General features: G+C 42.8%; 1 protein-coding gene across 3 annotated transcripts; it reads right to left on the bottom strand.

Annotated features, from left to right (window-relative positions):
- Window positions 1-6: 6 nt before the first annotated feature.
- On the bottom strand, window positions 7-18,470 carry Sur (Sulfonylurea receptor). 3 transcript variants are annotated; one of them, XM_069136185.1, is made up of 31 exons: window positions 17,642-18,470; window positions 16,203-16,442; window positions 12,615-12,875; window positions 12,416-12,518; window positions 11,917-12,147; window positions 11,634-11,831; window positions 11,392-11,538; window positions 11,084-11,296; window positions 10,861-10,998; window positions 10,638-10,800; window positions 10,395-10,573; window positions 10,206-10,319; window positions 9,917-10,118; window positions 9,728-9,833; window positions 9,400-9,661; window positions 9,163-9,300; window positions 8,842-9,087; window positions 8,497-8,738; window positions 8,254-8,319; window positions 8,036-8,130; window positions 7,682-7,920; window positions 7,361-7,582; window positions 6,924-7,277; window positions 6,585-6,822; window positions 6,320-6,447; window positions 5,936-6,227; window positions 5,672-5,868; window positions 4,714-5,559; window positions 3,910-4,598; window positions 2,160-2,281; window positions 7-25 (listed from the first exon to the last, which is right to left on the bottom strand). In XM_069136185.1, the coding sequence occupies exons 2-28, from the start codon at window positions 16,439-16,441 to the stop codon at window positions 5,404-5,406; spliced, it is 5,169 nt and encodes a 1,722-aa protein (XP_068992286.1). In that variant the 5' UTR covers window position 16,442; window positions 17,642-18,470; the 3' UTR covers window positions 7-25; window positions 2,160-2,281; window positions 3,910-4,598; window positions 4,714-5,403. The 3 variants fall into 3 exon arrangements, with proteins under 3 accessions (XP_068992286.1, XP_046482248.1, XP_068992287.1); XM_046626292.2 differs by having other exon boundaries at window positions 3,910-5,559; XM_069136186.1 differs by lacking the exons at window positions 16,203-16,442; window positions 17,642-18,470 and adding an exon at window positions 14,458-14,489 and having other exon boundaries at window positions 3,910-5,559.
- Window positions 18,471-19,448: the final 978 nt, after the last annotated feature.

Raw genomic sequence — 19,448 nt, 5'->3', positions numbered from 1 at the left:
AAACAAGTTCGGATGTATCTGTGGACTACAGAAATACAAGAGTGATTATGACCACGGATATGTGAGGGACAGTCGCAATTCATCCACTTTATGCAGTACATTATTTGAGAAGTGCTTTCGTCTTTTCAGTCTAAGGCTCACAGCCTAATCAGTCAGAAAACCACGCACGCTCTTTAGGCCCTGCTAATTTGAATTTACCGGGGATGAAAGAAATTGGTCTGGTTCTTTTTTTCATTTTCGTATCTCCGAATTCACCATTAGTTTAAAAAGCTGAACGACACTTGGAAGGAAGACATGTGGACGTATAGTCTCGAGGCTACGTGACGGATGCGAACAAGTCTCGTGAAAAACAGTCACATGTCTCTAAAACTAATTTGCATAAATATGGGTATGCCTATATCGTATAATACAAACTTGCGATCTGCACGTTGAGGGAATATATTAACACTTACAGAGTCGTCTTCAACGTTGTTGAATAACACTGCAAACAACGACGGAGTCTCTCATTGTCCTCCGTAGCTTGTTATGGTTACATTACAATTAGTTTTATTCCCTGGCTGATTATCCCAAGGGTATAAACCGTATAAAAACAACAACACGGATTGTCGATCGTGTAGATAAAAAAAATTGTACACAACACTGAATCGATTCATCTGGTTGCTAAGAACAATTTCAAATGTGTAGTTGCTCATGCCCAAGCTTGTATCATCGTTTCTATCACTATTCTCGAGAACGATTAAAGGCGTTCCATTGTATATTCACTGTGATGCGTGAAATAAGCACGATTAATCAGCATGAAATTGGATTATTTCGAAAACAAAGTAACAATTGTCTGACGATGGGACGAATTGTAGACTCTGTACTTTCTTCATTCGTTAAAGTTACTTATAGATTCGTTAAAGCTACTATCCCATAAACCGGAGAACACGATTGATGCAACGCCGGTGGTAAATTGAATAATTGGTTATGCAACTAAATCCTGCGGGGAATAAAGGAACGCGAATGGGAGTCGCAGCGTGATGCGATACCGGTTTTCAAATGGGGAACTCTGCAGTATTATTTGCTATCGGTCTCGCAGTCGGGCTCCTGCAGTGACGTCACGGCTGATAACTGAGATTACATGTATGTATACTATGTACTGAAAAAACAATGGCTAAGTTATGTACATACGTGCGAAGTGCGTCGAGTAAAGATTCTTTAATTTGTTTAAACGAGAAAATCACGCGACCGTCGCTCCGCGCCCGGGATGCGTAATGATCATAACGAACAGAAGTGTTGCCATTTCGAGAAGAGTAAAATATATCACGTGAAACATCGTATCTGGGTACCTCGGTTCTTCTTTGCTTTTGCACGTCAGGCGCAAATTCACAATTTAAAAACTTTTGATAAAAAACGAAAACGAAAAATGTGAGGAAGGGGACGAAAATCTGAATCCTTTCACTTGTGAGGAAATTTGAACGCATCGTGCCTTATTGATGGCAAATATCAGTTGTCGATAATAAATAGCGAATATTTGGCCGAAGTGGCCATTTGCCGTTTAGATCAGGATATCGGCTCATTTTGAATCCTGCGTGAAAGACTAATCGCCGTTCGTTGAATGATTTTGAAATAATCATTATCCTCAAAACGCATCCTGTAATCGATATATAATATCCCTGCTGTCACAATCTCAAAATTTTACGCGCCGACTCCAAGCCGCGGACTACGGATAAGATAATAGAAATATTCAAATCCGCGGACTGCGAATCCCGCGATGGAATTCGATCATTCACACAACAGGAGATCTTGTAGTTTAATCGCACGATAAAAACGAAAAACATTATCGCAATGTTTGTATGTACGAATTGAAAGTGGCTGGGTGCAGAAATTTTATCGGTATTAAAAGTGATAGGCGAACAATTACACAACTTTAAGCGAAAATCAATGATGCCTGGACGAGATTGACACGTAATTTTACAAAATTGAAAAGATTCAGGTTACAGCAAGAAGGTGAAGCGTGTCCAAGAATTAACAACCGTAAGGTTCGAATTTGCATTGCGTTACGGCAGAATAAAATAATCAGGAACTATCAGGAACAAGTAGAAAAAGTTATAAGAAGAACAACGATTGGAGACGGAAGGGAAAAATTGAATAATCGATCAAAGGAAAGACTGACTCACCGGGATTGTTGGAGGATTCCACGTTTCGGAGTCGGATTTTCACGCAGGTGGTTCAGCCTCTCACCGTTGCTAGAATCGGACTAAAATCTTTGGCCCAACGAAGACGCGGAAATCTTATCTACCTGATAAGAAGGCGAAGTGTAATATCAACAGCTGTATAATTATTTTATCTCCAAGTGACGGTAACTCGGAGAGTCGACGTCGTCGCTCGGTTATGATTCAGGAATTTCCTCCCCTTGGCCATTAGATGATAATTTTTTCATTTCCTTTTCTCAATACATTTTTCTCTTTGTCCGTTATTAACGAACCTTGACTGACGTTAAAATTTTAACGCCTTGCACTGTTACACTGTTGTATTATAATTATTTCCGGATACTCGACGCGATATTTGACATATTCCTTTTCCCCGTCTCTCTTGCGTGTGCTTCGTATCTTTGAACCGTTTATAACAAAGGTGTGTGATTAATTGGCCAATTTTTCATCGGGGAATATGATAGGCCGTAACGAATCAGTTGATAAAGAGAGACAAGAAGTGACGATAGTAAAAATACACACAAAAAGATACTGATAACGCAAATTGAGTTTAAATTGATCCCTCAGCTCTTGACAATCGACGATGGCAGCGATGTATTTTTTTCCCTTTCTCTTTATTGCTTTTCCGAAAATCGCTTAAAGCCGTGGCACGAGTTTATGTAACGAACTGCTATGACTTTTACTACCATTTAACTGCTGATGATTTTTTTCTGTGGGAACTTTACGGAGTTCGAGATGATAAGTTTTTGCTTGGAGTTTAATCGCCACCTTATACGTTACCTCCCTATAAACTATAAATAGAAAAAAATAGACAAATCACGCTCTCCAAAGAATCTAGAAAATAAATTCGTTTATTGTTAAGTCGGTAGATTTATGTAATAATAAATATCTGACACGTTGTATAATACAGATATCGATACAGAGTGTATTAGGTATCATTAACAGGGGCGTACATTCTGACTGATTGCCGTTTTGCCATACGAGGCTTGAGCAATTTTGTTATCGTGGTTTGTGAAATAAAATTATTCTAAAGCGAAATATAGTACTGGCTGTAGGAATTCAGATTCAGTTACACCGTTCAACTAATTATTGCGGTCGAAGAAAAACAACTACGTAAATCGTTAGTGACTGAAGGAGAAAAAAAAAACAAAAAAAAAAAAAAAGAACACAGAGAGGGCGTAATATATTTCGACATGTATAATTTATTTTCAAAGGTATTTTCACCGCTGTGGTCTGCGTGATAGTTCTGGAATTCGATTTCACCTGTTGCAACTAGAAATAGTAGTTGTACATACATCGTTAGCGTTCAAAGTTCACAACCGTTTAATTAATTTAACTATATTTATCGATCGTGCGCATCTGTGTTCAACTGATCAATGCAGGCGTATAAAAATCATGATAATAACAATTCTATATATAACTTGCACCTGTACAATGTTTGTCGGTCCCAGTTATCATTACAAAGAAATCATTTTACAACATTACAGATCGACCCTGACTTACTCGCTTATTCCAACATTCAGGTAGACAGAATCCAATGAGTTTGAAGAGCATCTATGGTATTTTCCATAGACAACAATCTAGTGGAATGAATGTTGTCGCGTGTGGAAATTTGTAAATAATAATGGAAGTAAAACGTAAATGAAACAAGGTCTGGAGTACAGGGAAATTACTGGCAATGTAACACGATGAGAATAATTAACATCTAGACGCTTACCTTATTTTTCGTTTCCGTTTCAGTAAGATCTTTTGAAATTTTTTTTATATTGTAATTTATTCTTACGCGGAAAAGAAAATGTTGAAAATGCCCAGAGACGGCGGGATTTGTATGTGAATGTAAAAATCAAAGAGACCTACAAATTGTTACGCAAATATATATCGTTCACTCTCAGCACTATTAATCCGCACTAAATTAAACTGATTAAATTACCCGCCCGTTATATTATCACCTTATATTTTGTACTCGTGGTAGCGAATCAGCCGACATTGGAACATGCTCATTCGTTTCGAGACTCGCGGGATTGGGAAAACAACTAGGGTCCAGAACCGTCATGACGGGGGTAACGGGATTGTTGATAAAAAATGTTTGATTAAAAATTATGCGAGATTATAGGCGTATTCCCGGTACGGAAACGAACCACTTTGTGTTGTTAATTTCCTCCACTCTCCGCCTCGGTTCACACTCAGAGAACGAAGAAAAGTTTCACTATAGCTGTTATCGTCTGGCCGGCCTCCAGGTGACTAAGCGGAATAACAATCCGGCTACACTAGCAGCGGCAGAGACACCGTTTGCTCATAGATAGCGTCTTCGATCGCGGCTAATTATATTATCATTCAACACCTTGCGCTCTTGGTTGTAGGTATAAGTAACATTCGTGAATATTTCCAACTTTCGTCGTTAATTCCCTAGAAAAATATAAGTCTGCATTCGTTGTCGCAAGTTAAAAATATTTAAATACCTTTTTCGAATATTATTTACAAATAGATTCACGCAAATTCATTCACAGATACCGATAATTACCTGATGTAAGTACGAACAGCGTAGGCGAAGTGGAATTTTGTACAAACTATGTAACAAGATGATTTTTGGGTTGATGTACATTTTTTAATACAAGTGTCTGTATCATGTCTGTACACGCGTGAAGTATATCATATTTTTCAACTTAGGAGTAACGGAATGGAAATTGAACAATTGTGAACGCGATGGTAATAACATGTATAACAATTGTGTAGCGTTGGTTGAAAATAATCACGTTCGATATTTTGTACATCGTGGTTAACGTTCCACTGTCAACGCAGTCGCCGGAGATAAGCGCTATCGGTTAAACTACCGATTCTTCAGGTAACTCGATGGCTATTGTTTTCTAATACCGCAATGTTTATGCTGTTCTATGAACCTAAAGATAGGATTGAATTAAAGTATACACCCATATGGATATCTATACGGATATGTATGTATATTATCGATGTTAAAAATTATGTAACCTGAGTGTTGTATTAGCTGCTATAGTATACATGTATAAAATATAAAATAGAGAGGACAATTTTACAAATATATAATATGTATATATATATAGGTATATTTATATACCTATTACGTATAAATACATAAACAATGTAATACTTGACTTCACACTTCAGTGCGACAAACCAATTAGTCCTGCCACGTCTTCAAAATTCTATAACACCCGAGTTCCCGATCCTACGGCTCCTAAGCTTTGTCTATGGATTCCTCGGACGATTTTAGCATGGCCGAGAAGACGCCAGTTGGACGGCGAAGCAGATCTTTCGGTGGTCCATCCTCGACGACGCGGCCGCCATCGAAAACGACAACGCGGTCACAGTCAAGAAGCGACGCCACTCGATGCTGCAGAGCCATACGTATTATCAGGATGACAGTGGTGAAAAATTGTCACCGCAGGAGTTAATCCCTGACGGTAAGAAGAAAAGAAACAAAAAAAAAAAAACAACCAACTCACCGCTATCGTGATGACCGTTCTGTCCCTAAACGAGGTCGCCATTCCCGTGAGGACTGATTTTTCAGTCACGGCATCGAGCGCGCTGGTCGCTTCGTCAAGGACGACGATCGACGACCTTCGAAGAGTCGCTCTGGCCATGCTTAACAACTGACGTTGTCCCGCAGAGAAATTTTCACCGCCTTCCCGGACCTCGGTGTCTGCGGAAGGTCAGAAGCATGAGAATAAGGATATAAAAATCGTTATTACCGTAACTGGGACACTCACTCAGTCCCTCGGGGCAAGTCTTAACGATATCCTTGATCTGGGCGAGTTCGAGGGCGGCCCATAACTCATCGTCCGAATGGTGACCAAGGGGATCGAGATTCTCTCTGACTGTACCGCTGAATAGAATAACATCCTGAGGGATGGCAGAGATTCGGGATCGCAGGAGACGAAGTGGAATTCTGTGGATATCGACGCCGTCTACGAGAATACGCCCTTCGTATACTTGGACAAATTGGAAGAGGGACATCGCCGCCGATGACTTTCCGCTTCCTGTTCTTCCGCAGATACCAAGCTGAAATAACGTTACTATTTTAATTAGTTGTTTGATTTGATTAACGATTATTATTTGCCAATTCATCGTTCACTATCCGAATGACCGCTCACTTTCTGTCGGGCTGGTATCAACAGCTGGAGATTTGTCACAATCGGTTCCCCTTCCGTGCCGTATCGCAAAGATACGTTTTCGAAAAGGACTTCCCCACTTTCGGGCCAAGTTCCTGGTACGGCCTGGCCTGCAAAGTGAAACAGATAAAGGGTGCAGATATGAAATTTATTTGTAAGTTAGTATCCCGTTTGAAACGGTAGAAGAAACAAAAACTTCAGTGAAAATGTGAGGACAGAGTGAGGTGTAAAAGAAAAAGCGACTTACCGTCATCCCGATATTCTTCTCTGGGTGTTTTCGTGTAGGCACTGAGCCGCGCAACGCTCCCCATGTACATTTCAATGTCGGAAACAAATTTAACGACCCAATTGAGGTAGATGGGTACCAGGAGGGTGTAGTTGACAGCGAGACCGACCAGGGCCGGAGTAACACGGCTGGGATAAAGCTCGGCGGACATAATGGCGGCGAAAATTGAAGCTCCGACAATCACCGCCCCGAGATAATCCTGAAGAAAAAGACTTGAAGTTATATTCCAAACTTCCGAATCAAAAAGCCAAGTACAAGTATCGTCAGGCAGCGTTTTTTCCCAGCGGTAATTGTTCTAACCAGGGCGATCCCGAGCCATCGACTGCTCGTGTTGAGTATGAGAAATGCGTTCGTGTTCGAGTCCAAGTGCTCGACCATCTCGTCCATGAACCGATCCTCCTGTTTCGAGGCTCTGAGGGTCGCGAGGCCGGCCAAAGTCTCGGAAAAGTGGGCGGCCGCTGGGCCCCGGGTGCTTCCATCGAGCCTCTGGAGTTCCCGAGCACTCCGTCTGTAGAATCGCTGCACCAGGAAGTAGGCGAAGCAGATTGGAACAGCGGCGGCCAGGAACCAAGGCGAGATAATGACGTTCACGAGCATCGCCGATCCGCAGAGTAATACGAACCCCGTCGTCCTCTGGACCACCGTCGACAGTTTCTAACCGGAAAACGATAATGATTATTAAATTAGATATCCAAGGCCGTCCCGATCTCCAGCTCTCGATCATCCCGCACCCTCACCTTGTCAATCACTCCCATGTCCGCGCTGAAGCTGTTAAGGATCCTGCCGATCGGTGTCCGTTCGAAGAAGACCAAGGGTGCTTCTAGTATCCCAGTCACCGCCTCCTGGTGAAGTCGTCGTCGAGCTCTTGCGCCCGCCCACTGTCCAGCGGCGCTGTAAACCACGGCGAGAAGGATCGAGCTTACGGAGAGGGCGATGTAGACGCGAAAGTAGAATATGGTCTGTAGGTGTCATAGAGTAACGTGACCAGTTAAATGTCTGAATGAACTTTGCTTTTCCTACTCAGCAAAAGACTCAGCTGCTATTCGTAAAATTCTTACCTCTTCGTGAAGATCCGAAGTAGCGTCGTGATGACTTCCTTGGTGGGTCCAGTCGCTCAGCCAGATATCCGTGTAGACGCGAACCGCTTGGCAAAGCAGAGCCACGCTGATGTAAATCAGGTTGGGACCGATGCCTCCGGCTCTCAGATAATCGCCGCAGACACTAACCGTCACCAGGCCGCTTAAATCCTGATCGTACTCCGTGTCTTCACCACCTGCATTCTTCGGATTCGAAGTCCCTGCGTCAGGCGTACGTTTTCAATATCAAACTCGCACTATCTTCGACACGAACTAGTTTAAACCATTTTTTACTCTTGTATAAAACTTTTCCAATTGTAGAATATTTTCACTCACCGTCATAGTCTTCGTCAGTCTCATCCGTGTAGCCAGATTCTGAAGACAGGAGCCTCTTCATTGGCTGATGTTCCCATTCCTGAGACGGCGTAGTCCTGGTAGCAGAAAGTTTGAAGAATTTTGTGTACAACCAATCGTGCAGCAATACGATTTTGGTGCTAAAACCGCTATCACATATCTGTCCTGTCTATTATCTATTCACTAGACGTTCTACTTACCTGCCGGAAAATATCTGCTTCAGAGTACCGTTCTGTTGCCCACTGTCCAAGGTATTATACCGTCTCCTGCAACACGATGTAAGTTTATCTCAATCATTTTTCACCCCAAAGATTTATCTTGGTTCTAAATATTGTGTGATTAGGAATGAACTGAAGCTCAGGGCACTTCCTTATTTCTATCAATATAATTTCCGCTTCTCCCCGAGATCCCGTTATCTCCTTGAATACCGGTTTCTTAATCACCTTGAGTGGGTCATTTGGCTTTCAAGTATGGTCGGGGTGCTACTCTGCCTTAAAACCGGGGGAGGATGTTTAGGGGGTTGAAGACTGGTTGCCCTGGCAGCGTTCTTGTGCTTTTTTGATCGTTTCCTGACGACGCTCCACTCTTCTGTGGGTACCGGAAGGTCGGTGAGATCGTGGGCGAGATATCGGGAACCGTGAAGTGTCGACCGCCTCGTTCTGAGAGGAACGAATGCTGACGGCGTCTCAAGAATTGAAAAGAGACACACTTTACATTCGGGCAATCCTTTCTTCGACTCTGGACTACGAATGATGTGAAATATACGCATGATTCGCAATTATACTCACCACATTCGCGTCCTGATCTGTACTCCAAGAACCATCTTCCGCGTTGATGGAACGCTGGAGGTTTATCCCAATCCTCGAAACTAGTCTGACCAAAGACCATCGATCTTTTGCTGTCTTCTGGGCTTTCGACTGGCTGTCTTTTCGCCTCGCAGCCTCTCTCCACTCCGCGGCCAGTTCTGGATCGGAAACTTCGATCGCCGCCCTCGAACCCACGGAGCGAACCCTGCATCCCTCCATGGCAACGATCTGCCGAGACAAGATCTATAAATTCCGTATCTCTCTCCTTGACTCATTATCAGGTAGATGAAGAGGAATACTGACGTGGTCGGCGGCTGATATCAACTCCAGCATGTGGGTTACCATGATTACCGTTCTCCCTCTGCCCAGAAGAAGCCTCTGGATACCATGGTCGAATACCTGATGTCCCACTTGCTGATCTAAGGCTGACAGAGGATCGTCCTTCGGGTAAAATTTTACGATTAATTAGTTCGAAGATGTTTCGGTAGGTTTGAAAATGTCAACGACGCATCGCAATCATGAAAAAATTCAAGTACTGACCAATATTATTGTATCAGCATCGCTGTATATAGCTCTGGCAATGGATATCCGCTGCTTTTGGCCACCGCTGAGATTGATACCTTTCTCGCCGATCCTCGTGAGGTCTCCAGCGGGTAGAATTGCGATGTCATCCTGAAGGGCACACGCTCGTAAAACGCTGCGATACCTTGATGGTCGAAAGTCCGAACCAAAGAGAATGTTTTCCCTCAGGGTAGCATTCTGCAGCCATGGTTTTTGCGATACGTATGCAATTTTTATGTCCCTTCAATCAGAAGTAAATGAATAAAGAAAAAAGAAAATTGTTGTTTTTACTTCGCGTGACACTCACTTAGACCATTCCACTGATCCTCGAACCGTAGGAATCTCTCCTAGACTAGCTAACAGTAGGGAAGTTTTTCCAGTTCCGATTCTTCCAACGATCAGTGTAAGTTTACCTGCGAAACACGCATGACGAATTTGTAAGAATATTTCGAATTACGAGACATTGGATAGCGCAAATATTCAGTAAACTGCCTACCTTGTGGAAATTTCAGATTCTCGATGACTAGCTGATTCTCTTCAGAACCCCAGGAGAATACACCATCAACACTCAATATCGTTCCTGAAGTTTCCGGCTCCTTGAAGAAGACTGATTCCGACGAATTATGATCTTCCTCACCTTCCTCAATATTGTCCAGATCTCCGAAGCTCAACTCGTTATGTATCTTGCCCACCTCTGCCTTTGATGAACCATTTTCCAGTTGAAACATTTTTTTTCGTGTTCTGCACGACTTAGATTAAGAAATTAATTTTAAAAATCAACTCACATCGGAAATTTTCGGTCTCTTGACCCTCCCATCGGCTGATTTCGAATCATTTTCAGGCAGAATGTTGACGGTTTCCGGTAGTTGGAGAAAGTCTTCTAGTCTCGTAGTTGAGATCTTAGAAAAAGACGAATCTCTGTCAACTATGCCGCTGATGCGATGTAAGAGGGAATGGCTTTAGATTCAGCTTACCTTTGCGTGAATGATAATTGGGATGATAACTGGAAATATACAGAGTGGGACGGTGAGTTGTGAAAACAGAGCGAGACTGGCGAACACGTTTCCAGCGTCAGGTTTACGTTCCTCAACCCAGAAGTAGACACCGAAGGTGACGAGGGTCATCAAGACGGATGACGCGTGAGTGAGAAACGCTACGAGGAAGAAATATTCGCAATTACTTTACAAACCATTTTTTAATTTCCTACAGTTACTCACTTATCAAAGCCCAGTAAAACGAATCGCGGTCCAAGAGTTTCAGTTCCTTGTTTCGACTCTGACCAATTCTGTCCTTGAAGAGATCTTCCCAAGCTCTGAGCTTGATAAGTCTTATTCCTTGGAGAACTTCGTTCATGAGTCTCAAACGGGCGTCGCTGCGTTCCTGAATTAAAACCGTGAATTAAGAACTGAATCCGCGATGACTAATAGAAGAAAGACGTACCGCCATCACTTCGGAATTGGCCGACATTCGTTTGCCGAGATAAAGCTGCATCGGAGTGACGATCAGAATGCAGCAAATAGCACCGATTATCGCGCTGATACCAAGCTTCAGGTAGACCAGGAAAATAATAGCGGATATCTGCGATGGAGTTGGAGATCAGTCACCTCTAAGATTTATCCGTCGAAAGAAACACGGCTGCGGCTTCGAGAAACCAAATACGCACCTTGACAGGTACAGCCCAAGTGTAATGACCGATCCAGAAGAAGCCCATCACGTTGTACGCATCTTCGGCCATGAGGTTGGTCAGTGTCCCGATATCGGGGGCGGTTTGATGAGTCTTTCCATCGCCCCCCTCTTTCTCTCTGGTGTCAGGGACTTTCTCCTCCTCAGCGATGTTCCACGAACACATTCGGAGGGCTTTGTCGTAGACCAAAGCCTGCGGAATGGAAACGATCGTTGTTGAGTGAATGAACGAATGAATGAATGCAACACAGAAGCGGTTTAAGCCAGTGTGCTACGTGGTTTTGGTACCTGGAGAGCGGTTCGTAGGTGGATTCCCTCGACGTTGAGAATGTGGGTCGAAGCCTGGCTGAAGGTGCTCTGCAATACGGCCGCCAGGAAGACCAGCAGACCCAGGAAATAGCCATTCTGCATGAGTTCGTCAAGGGTGACGAAACTCTGTGTGATTTCGGATGTAGGAAAAATATGAAAGATAAAAATGAGCAGATGTGGTCTGCATTGAAAGGTGGTGGTCAAGACTTGACCGATTCTACCTTAATCCTCACGCCACGGTCTGTGATTGTCCCGTTTTGCACTGTATCCACATAGCTTATGATCCTAGAAATGGCCATTGGACCCGCAAGCGTCATGACGTCACCGAAAAGCTTCAATATTCCACCGATGAGAAACCCGCGCCAAATCCTTTTCCAGAAGCAACGCCAAAGTGAGAATTTACCGCCTCTGGTTGTCCGCTGCGAGGATCACAAACGAGATAACAAAGACGATACCTCCGGTGTTCGAAACTCCAGTTTCTACTCTAAACATGGCGAGCGTTACCTGCACTTCCTTCTTGTAGATTTTCCAAAATTTCTCAAACTGAACCCGCGTGGATTCCTCGCTCGGAAGCTCACCGATATCCTGAAGATCCAGGGGGGCCTGGTAACCGCGTCCCAAGAGTTCGACCACCCAGTGGAACGTTATCCTGCTGAGAAACGGGGCCTCCCTGTGCTTGTAGGATATGTTTGAGCTCTGCTGTCGATGCACGGTGTACTTCCTGTCCTTTTGCACCTTGAAATTTATTCACGCCGGCTATAAGTACCCAACCCACCAAAGATTTTCCTTCGAGTTCCAAGAATCGCTGAGCCACCGATATACGGTTTTAGCATTAGCCATACCGTGTAACTGGACATTCTCCAGCATGGGCTTCCGGGATATCATAATATTGCGGGGTTCTCAAAACAAACACCGTTTCCGATCTCTCAGCGATTTCCTACATCCCGCCCCGCGTACGGGTGGATAACAAATTCCAAGCTAACGACAATGGCGAAACACTCACCAGTCTGTAGACCGCGTAGGTGTCCACGATCGTCAAAAGGCTGCAACAGACCGCAGCTCCTGTCGTCGCCGTTACTCTGGCCTGAGCGAAGGTCAGTCCGAGCCTGTAAATTAACGGAACGAATGAACAAGTCACTGACGGATGTATGGGAAGTTTGTGGAAGATGAAACGGGGCGTTACAAGGATTGGAATACCGTACCCGTGGATGTATATGAGCCTCCAGACCCTCGCAACGGCCACCATTGCGAATGAAGCCGCAGTAACGATGACCCCGATCCCATTCCACACCTCAATTGCTCTGTGTGCTGTCCAGCACACCAGAACCAGAAGAATGCTCAGGATTGGAAGCAGCAGACGCATCTCAAATAGACTCTCCGACAAGTCCAGTAGGAAGAATAACAGCAGGCCAAGACATAGCAGGGATCTAACATTGTGCAGAGGTAGCAGGCTTCCGCTTGTCCTGAAAAGATGATTGATCATCTTCATTCCAAGCTATACTTTCGTCAAAAAGTTATAATCTGACGCCTTTTGCAGCTGTTTCGAAATCTTTAGCAAATTTTCAGCTGCTTTCACAATTGAATAACATTCCAATGTTGAACACTCTAGATACAACTTTAGAAAAATAACTCTATTCTTAATCACTACAAAGTTTCATTTAGGTCCAAAGTTAAGAGCTTAATTGTCCAGTTGTCTGTATATACAGTCTACTACTTGACCGTATCTCCGTGTCTCTTTTCCTCTACATTTTTATTGCTCCACATAGTCATTTAGAGAAAAATAATGTCCGCGTAATACTTAATTAACTATCGCTTGTTAAATTCTCGTTCCAAGAAGTTTTCGACGATGAGTCATTACACGTGGTCCAATAAGCCGATACCGAGATCAAGCCGCTCACTTTGTTATACGAGGGAAATCCTCTCACTTCAGCCGGCTCTGAAGTGTCATTTGCTTAATTTTTATTGGCGCCTGTTAACGAGTAGGCGGCTGTATCGCGAGGTGCTTTTGCCATTTGCGACCGACGTTCTTTACTGTGAGGTTTGTACAGATACATACCAATCGGCTCAATAAACGATCTATGATAGAGACACTCGGCTATGGCTACGCCGATATTACATTAGATATACGTACATACGTGATACGGAAGCTTATAGCATCTACGTCAGATATAAAAACAATACGGTGTTTCCGGTCGTTGTTTTAATTACGGAAACGCATATTCGTTGAATTCTATTCAATATCGCGTCACACTAAAAACACGCCATACTAATGCTCCACGCCTAATTCACGATTCATGCGATTTTTTTACACAGAATTCCTACATTACTCATATTTACCCAAGTTATTAAAGTCTTTTTTTTACCAACGATCACAAATATTGATAAACATATAAATGTTTGAACGTAAACACTTGTACGCGGTGGCATATGGCAGTCACTTTATTATAACATTTGACGTTTCTGTTGGTGGCAGTTATACGTATAAATTCTTGAATAATTTTTATTGTATCTGATACGATGAATGACAGAATAGGTAGCATTGTACACACTACCGGGAATTAAGAAAAGAAGAGATATAACAAACTCAGATGAGTTATACAGGCGGTTATACATGTATAGTGCATTCTTGTGCGAGAACCAGCTGCGTACATGTGTTTGTCCTCATTTTCATTTCCCTGAACCTGATGAGGGGTCCTTGGCTTACGACATTGGCGAATATTGAGCGCATTAGCGCTGATCGAACCGAAGAAAACCTCTTCAAAAAGTGGTATTGCACGTATCATAGATCATAGATCGTTGATAATCTAATTGAAATTGAGAATTTCTATTTCAGTCGTAAGAGTGTTTCAATAGATTTATCTGTATTTATTTTTGTCGCACTCAAGTGCGTGAGCGGCTGCGTACAACAGATTTAACAAGGTTCTTAATGGCTTGTTTGAACTGTCCTTTTCGATTATGTTTGCCCGCCGACATCAGCGGCTTCCTTTATTATAATTAACATTCGTGACACAGACGTTAAAAGACGAACAAATACATTATACTCACCTGTATCTATTATATGGGTGACATCACACTTTCTGCAAAACAAAACAGCGCAGACTTCTTGCAGTCTCATCACTTTTAGACACACGATCGTAGGTAAAAGGCTAATTCCTCATCGACCGAAATTACGTCGTCGGTTCAAAGAAAAAAGAGAGAAGAATATCAACGGGTTCAACTTGACAGCACGTTTTCGCACGAACGCTTTTATAGCATCAGTATTATGTATATACGAACGACGAAAGAATTTTACATCTTGAATTTCGTAGAAGAACGGCTTGGCCGATTTTTGCGACAATTAGTATTCGGATCTAGACGTTGCCAATGGAACGGCGTACATCTTGTCACGTGAAAATGTAAATGCTAGCAGACTTTTATCTAGGCGTGAGGTCAAGTGGAGAAACAGGCGATTTAACAAATACCCTCAATCTCCAGGAATCGATTATACAACACACGGTACACTTTAAAAGCTTATAGAAACAAACGGCTTACGTGCAGTTCAGCTTCATTCATAGCTTTGATCACAGTTCAAACATAGCTCCACCAACTATACCGAAAACGCTTCAAATATGTACATACCTCCAAACTCTCCCACCGTTTGGCAACTTGTTCTGTAGGTAGATACCGTATCGTAAATATACATTCGTGAGTCACTCCGAATTACCTACAGGAACATCTATCATGCATATCAGAAACCAAATTCCGAGGATGTCGACTTTGTGATAAACGTGCTTGTAGACGTATGTACCTGCAGCTTATCACCTTTCGGGGGTTTTCCTGGTTTTAGAAGAGAAGAGCTAAGTCTGCAGCTTCCAGATGAACCCAGGAGCACCGACCCACTTCTTTCTCATCGATGCGCGGCGTCTGGTGTGTAAATATAAAAATAAAAGTAGCCGAATGCTGTATGCACGTGTATCTATCCGAAGAAGACGCGTCGGAATCAGTGAGAAGTTTTACACGTAGATACCTGACTCGGCACGATAACGGTAAGGCTACACACGTTTCGCGTCGTGCATTCACTCGTATCTACATAAATACTTTGTACAATACACGAGAATCGCGTAATTCTGTACGCGCGTGTGCATTGGAATTTAAATTAGACTCGTTCATCAGTCCCGCTTTTTCCTCTACGCTTATACGCCAATAATTTCATCCAATATGATGCTGCATGATGAGGACTGAGTGACTCACACATCGAGCCGATTCATCTCTCCTCGGAATTGTTTCTGGAGTTTTTTCTAATTCCTATTAATTAAACCGTTGTAACGAATGTCTTGCAACATATGTTTGAACGAAAAATGCACACGTGACTCCTCCGAATGCCTTCGAAAGTACGTAAGCATCTATGTACATACATACACTCCTTACAACAACTGGAAATACGCTCTTGAGCACGTTAATTTGTCTGTCTCGCCAGTGAGCATTGGGGAATCCCTGTAGTCAGATGCTTTCTAACCAGTCGTTGGGATGATGGGACAGGGAAAGGGGGGGGGGGGGGGGGGGGGGAGGGCAGTTACTGCCATGCTGCGGGATGACTTATGCACCGAGATGCTGGTGTAGCAGAATAGTATCGCACCATCTTGTAGTTGATACAAAGTATTTCTTCTCCCTCGAACAGCATACTCAATCAATTGTTGATCAGTGCTTTCTTTTTTTTTTTTGTTTTTCGTTGGAATCGTAAAGAGAAATCGATACAGACCTTCGAAATTGGGTGTTGAATAATTGTGAGAAGCAAAAAAACAAGAACTCACTTCTGCCTCTCCCCGCATTTGTACCACATGACCAGTAGGGCGGGTGGAATCAGGGCGATTATGGCAATGACTATGTTCGCAGCTTCCACGGAGCACTCGGTCCTGTTCGGTGTTGTTCCCGACGCTGCGGTCATTCTTATTGAGGATCCATTCGCGGCTTTCCACGTCCAGATCAAGTGACGCCTGGGCCATGTACCCAGAAATCGAGACACGGTCCCCTCCTCGCATATCTCCTCCATCCTGTCCCCAGAATTGGTTATGCATAATAATATGATGTATTACTACCGCGTACTTTGTAACGTTACATGGTGTACATTATACTATCGAGGTTTCTAATCGATGACCATATTGTTTTTTGTTTGTTTTTTTATTAGAGTCAGAGTTAGAGTTGTAATCTCGATTCGGAAACGGAAAGCGCGCGGAGAACCGACCGTCTGTTACAGACATACATTTCTTCTCGTTTCTTTTTTTTGCTCGAAGAAAACTCGTTGGTCAGAGGTTAATATACCCCGCTATAACGTAGATACGCTGTGTGCTTGGGATCTAACTGATGGCTCGTTATGCGTCGGACGTTTGAAGTAAACATTGATAAATCTTGTTAATATAAGCCTGCAGTATATAGAAGGCACAAAAACATCCATGATGCAACCACACAAATGCGCCCGCCAGCTGCTTAGCGTATATCGATACAAGTATCTCGATCAGTTTCATGCAAATTGTGTATAGGTATGCCCCATGATGGGTAAACTGTTCGAAACATTTTGATCGTCTTCCTGATTTTATCCAGAACCATCGTAGACACTACATTATACCTATACTGTACACTTGTGTAGATGTCAATCCCTTATATCCGTATGACGTATGGGATTCAATAAACGTGTAACGATATTGACGGTAAATCTTTTTCACTCATTTTATTACTCGGCTCTGCGGATCGTCGGTGCGAGATCATCCTACGTAATACGTTAGGGTCGTAAATCATACGACACCAGTTTAGTCATAAAAATCAAATTAAACCGTGCAAGAATTTTACCATCCCTCGTCTTCACCCACGTTGCGATAGAACGATCGATCTATACCTCTCCATATATTTTTCACGACGCGCGAATTTATTCCGCATTCTTTTGGAGATTTTATCTGGAATCACTTCGCTTTTCATTCCTAACAGTTTTTATTCCGGCGAAATTTCGGAGTCAAGGTAAAAGTATAAGGCTGATTTGAAATAATTATCGAATCGTTTTAACCGACCAATCAGTGGTTTACTTTAGCATTATTGGAGATAATAACTCGTTTCTTGAAGGTGAATTAAGGAGTATTTTTTTTTCATCTCCGAGTCAAGTGTAAGATACTCGAATGTAGGTTAGATATACAAAGCACCAAAGGTGAATTTTATTTTTTAATCGCAGTTTGTGAAATGAACAATATACGTTCTCACTTACCCGGATCAAAGATATATCGTGCCTGGGATGAATAGATCAGCAACAGCGTCTGGAGCAGTCAGTTGAACGAACTACGAACTTCTCCAAAGTGCGAGATCTGCTTAGAGTATTTTATTATCGTTAGGATAAAAGTCACCGGTATAATAATGTCCATGTGAGATCGGATTCGCGGAGTCTTTCGCATAGTAAATTAGAGCTGGTTGTTTATTTATCCAGTAAACAGCGAGTCGTCTGGTGGTTCTTACGCCTGTTCAAAGTTACACAAGCAATTTATCTTGTACGTAAAAGACACCAACTTGGGCAGATGTGATTTCAACGAGCAGAGCGTTGTAAAGTCAACTCTTCCTCCCAAGCTTTTCGTTCATTTTTAAAACTCTGGACCAGCTTGATTTGATTTTTCACACTCTTGGTACACGGATGCAGGAACACTCACTATGCCGTTCTATTTGCCGGCATCCGCCGACGGGAAAGTCGCCGTGTTGTGCAATTCCCTCGGCCAGAATCATCGACTTGTTCGTTGATCCGACCCCTCGCGTCGCCCCCTCTGGGTATTAATTGTTTGCATTACACAGGCGGCGAATCTACGAGCCTTCGGTCAGTAGCCGGTGGTAAAAATTCACACATCACAGCCGTCGATTTGGCGTTGTTCACGCTGTATTATGTCGAGAAACGCGTGAAAACCCGTTGAATCGAGTAGCGAAATTCTTATCATTCAAATTCTCGGCTCGCCGTGTAAATGGTAATTTTTATTTGCGAACACCAAAGACCGGCAGGCGAGCACGTGGATCTTATCGGAATTGAGAGCCGGCGTACGTCCGTTCTCTTCAAAGGTTCGTGGCACACTGACAATAAGTGGGGCTGAGCGGAACGAAAGTTGAGCAGAATTTCGAAGATTGTATGCGTGTAGAGTTTTAGCGGGAGGCTGCAAGGCCGGGTTCCGCTTATAATTGCGACATAACATTAACGGAATGAGCTGCTGTTTGTACGCGATCTTTTCCCTAACCGTTTCAGCCATGGTGTCATTTTTTGTACATTTAGGGAACTTTTCGACATATTTCTGTGCGATTTTTTGCTATTTCTGATAGTATACCAATAGGTTTTCGATACTCGAGGGTACTTGTTGCGATGTAATGTAAATTGCGATTGTTAGAAACAAATTGGTTGCAAATAAATCGTGAAAATTGAAGGAAAAATTCATTTCTGAGAAAATTGCGCCTCTACACATTTACACGTATTACATAAATTATAAGTTTTTGGGGTCACTGATTACGAATCTGAAATCGGATGTTCAAAATTCAAGATGGCATATCCAACATGGCGGATGAAAATTTCAAATTCGATCGAATCCGGAGAAAAAACTCTGTACAGAGATTTTTGAGGTTGCCGATTACGAACCTGAATTCAGATTTAGAAAATTCAGTATGGCGAATCTAATCAGTGACCCCAAAAACACCTGCATACAGTTTTTTTTTTTTACCCTGTTCGGTCAAATTTGCAATTTTCGTCCACCATACTTGATCCGCCATTTTAAATTTTCAATGTGACTCCAAAGACCATAGAATACAATTTTATTACAAAAGTTGACTCAGCACAATAATATGTGACGCAAAGAGTCAACCGATAAAGTTTTTACTTATGATTTTACACTCAAATATGGTAGAGTGAAAACTTGAAAAGATTGTTGTTAGGCGCGCATGAACTGGCAATAGACCGAATTATCATTCATGTTGCGACGCGACGGTTCGAAGTAGAATACCGTACGCGGTACGCGAGTTATATTTATAATCAGTAAACATTGCGATCGAAT

The sequence above is a fragment of the Neodiprion pinetum genome, chromosome 5, assembly GCF_021155775.2.
Source record: "Neodiprion pinetum isolate iyNeoPine1 chromosome 5, iyNeoPine1.2, whole genome shotgun sequence".
In the NCBI taxonomy this organism is placed as follows: domain Eukaryota; kingdom Metazoa; phylum Arthropoda; class Insecta; order Hymenoptera; family Diprionidae; genus Neodiprion; species Neodiprion pinetum.
Note: the sequence above shows the minus strand (reverse complement) of the source record. Positions and strands in the feature narration are given on the sequence as shown.

Excerpts from the sequence above, each read along its gene's own strand:
- Sur (XM_046626292.2), bottom strand. The coding sequence starts at position 16,441 with ATGGAGGAGATATGCGAGGAGGGGACCGTGTCTCGATTTCTGGGTACA. Across the intron at positions 12,876-16,202 it reads AAATGCGGGGAGAGGCAGAA|GACAAGCGGAAGCCTGCTAC; the intron begins GTGAGTTCTTGT and ends TCATCTTTTCAG. Across the intron at positions 7,583-7,681 it reads CTTCGGATCTTCACGAAGAG|ACCATATTCTACTTTCGCGT; the intron begins GTAAGAATTTTA and ends TGACACCTACAG.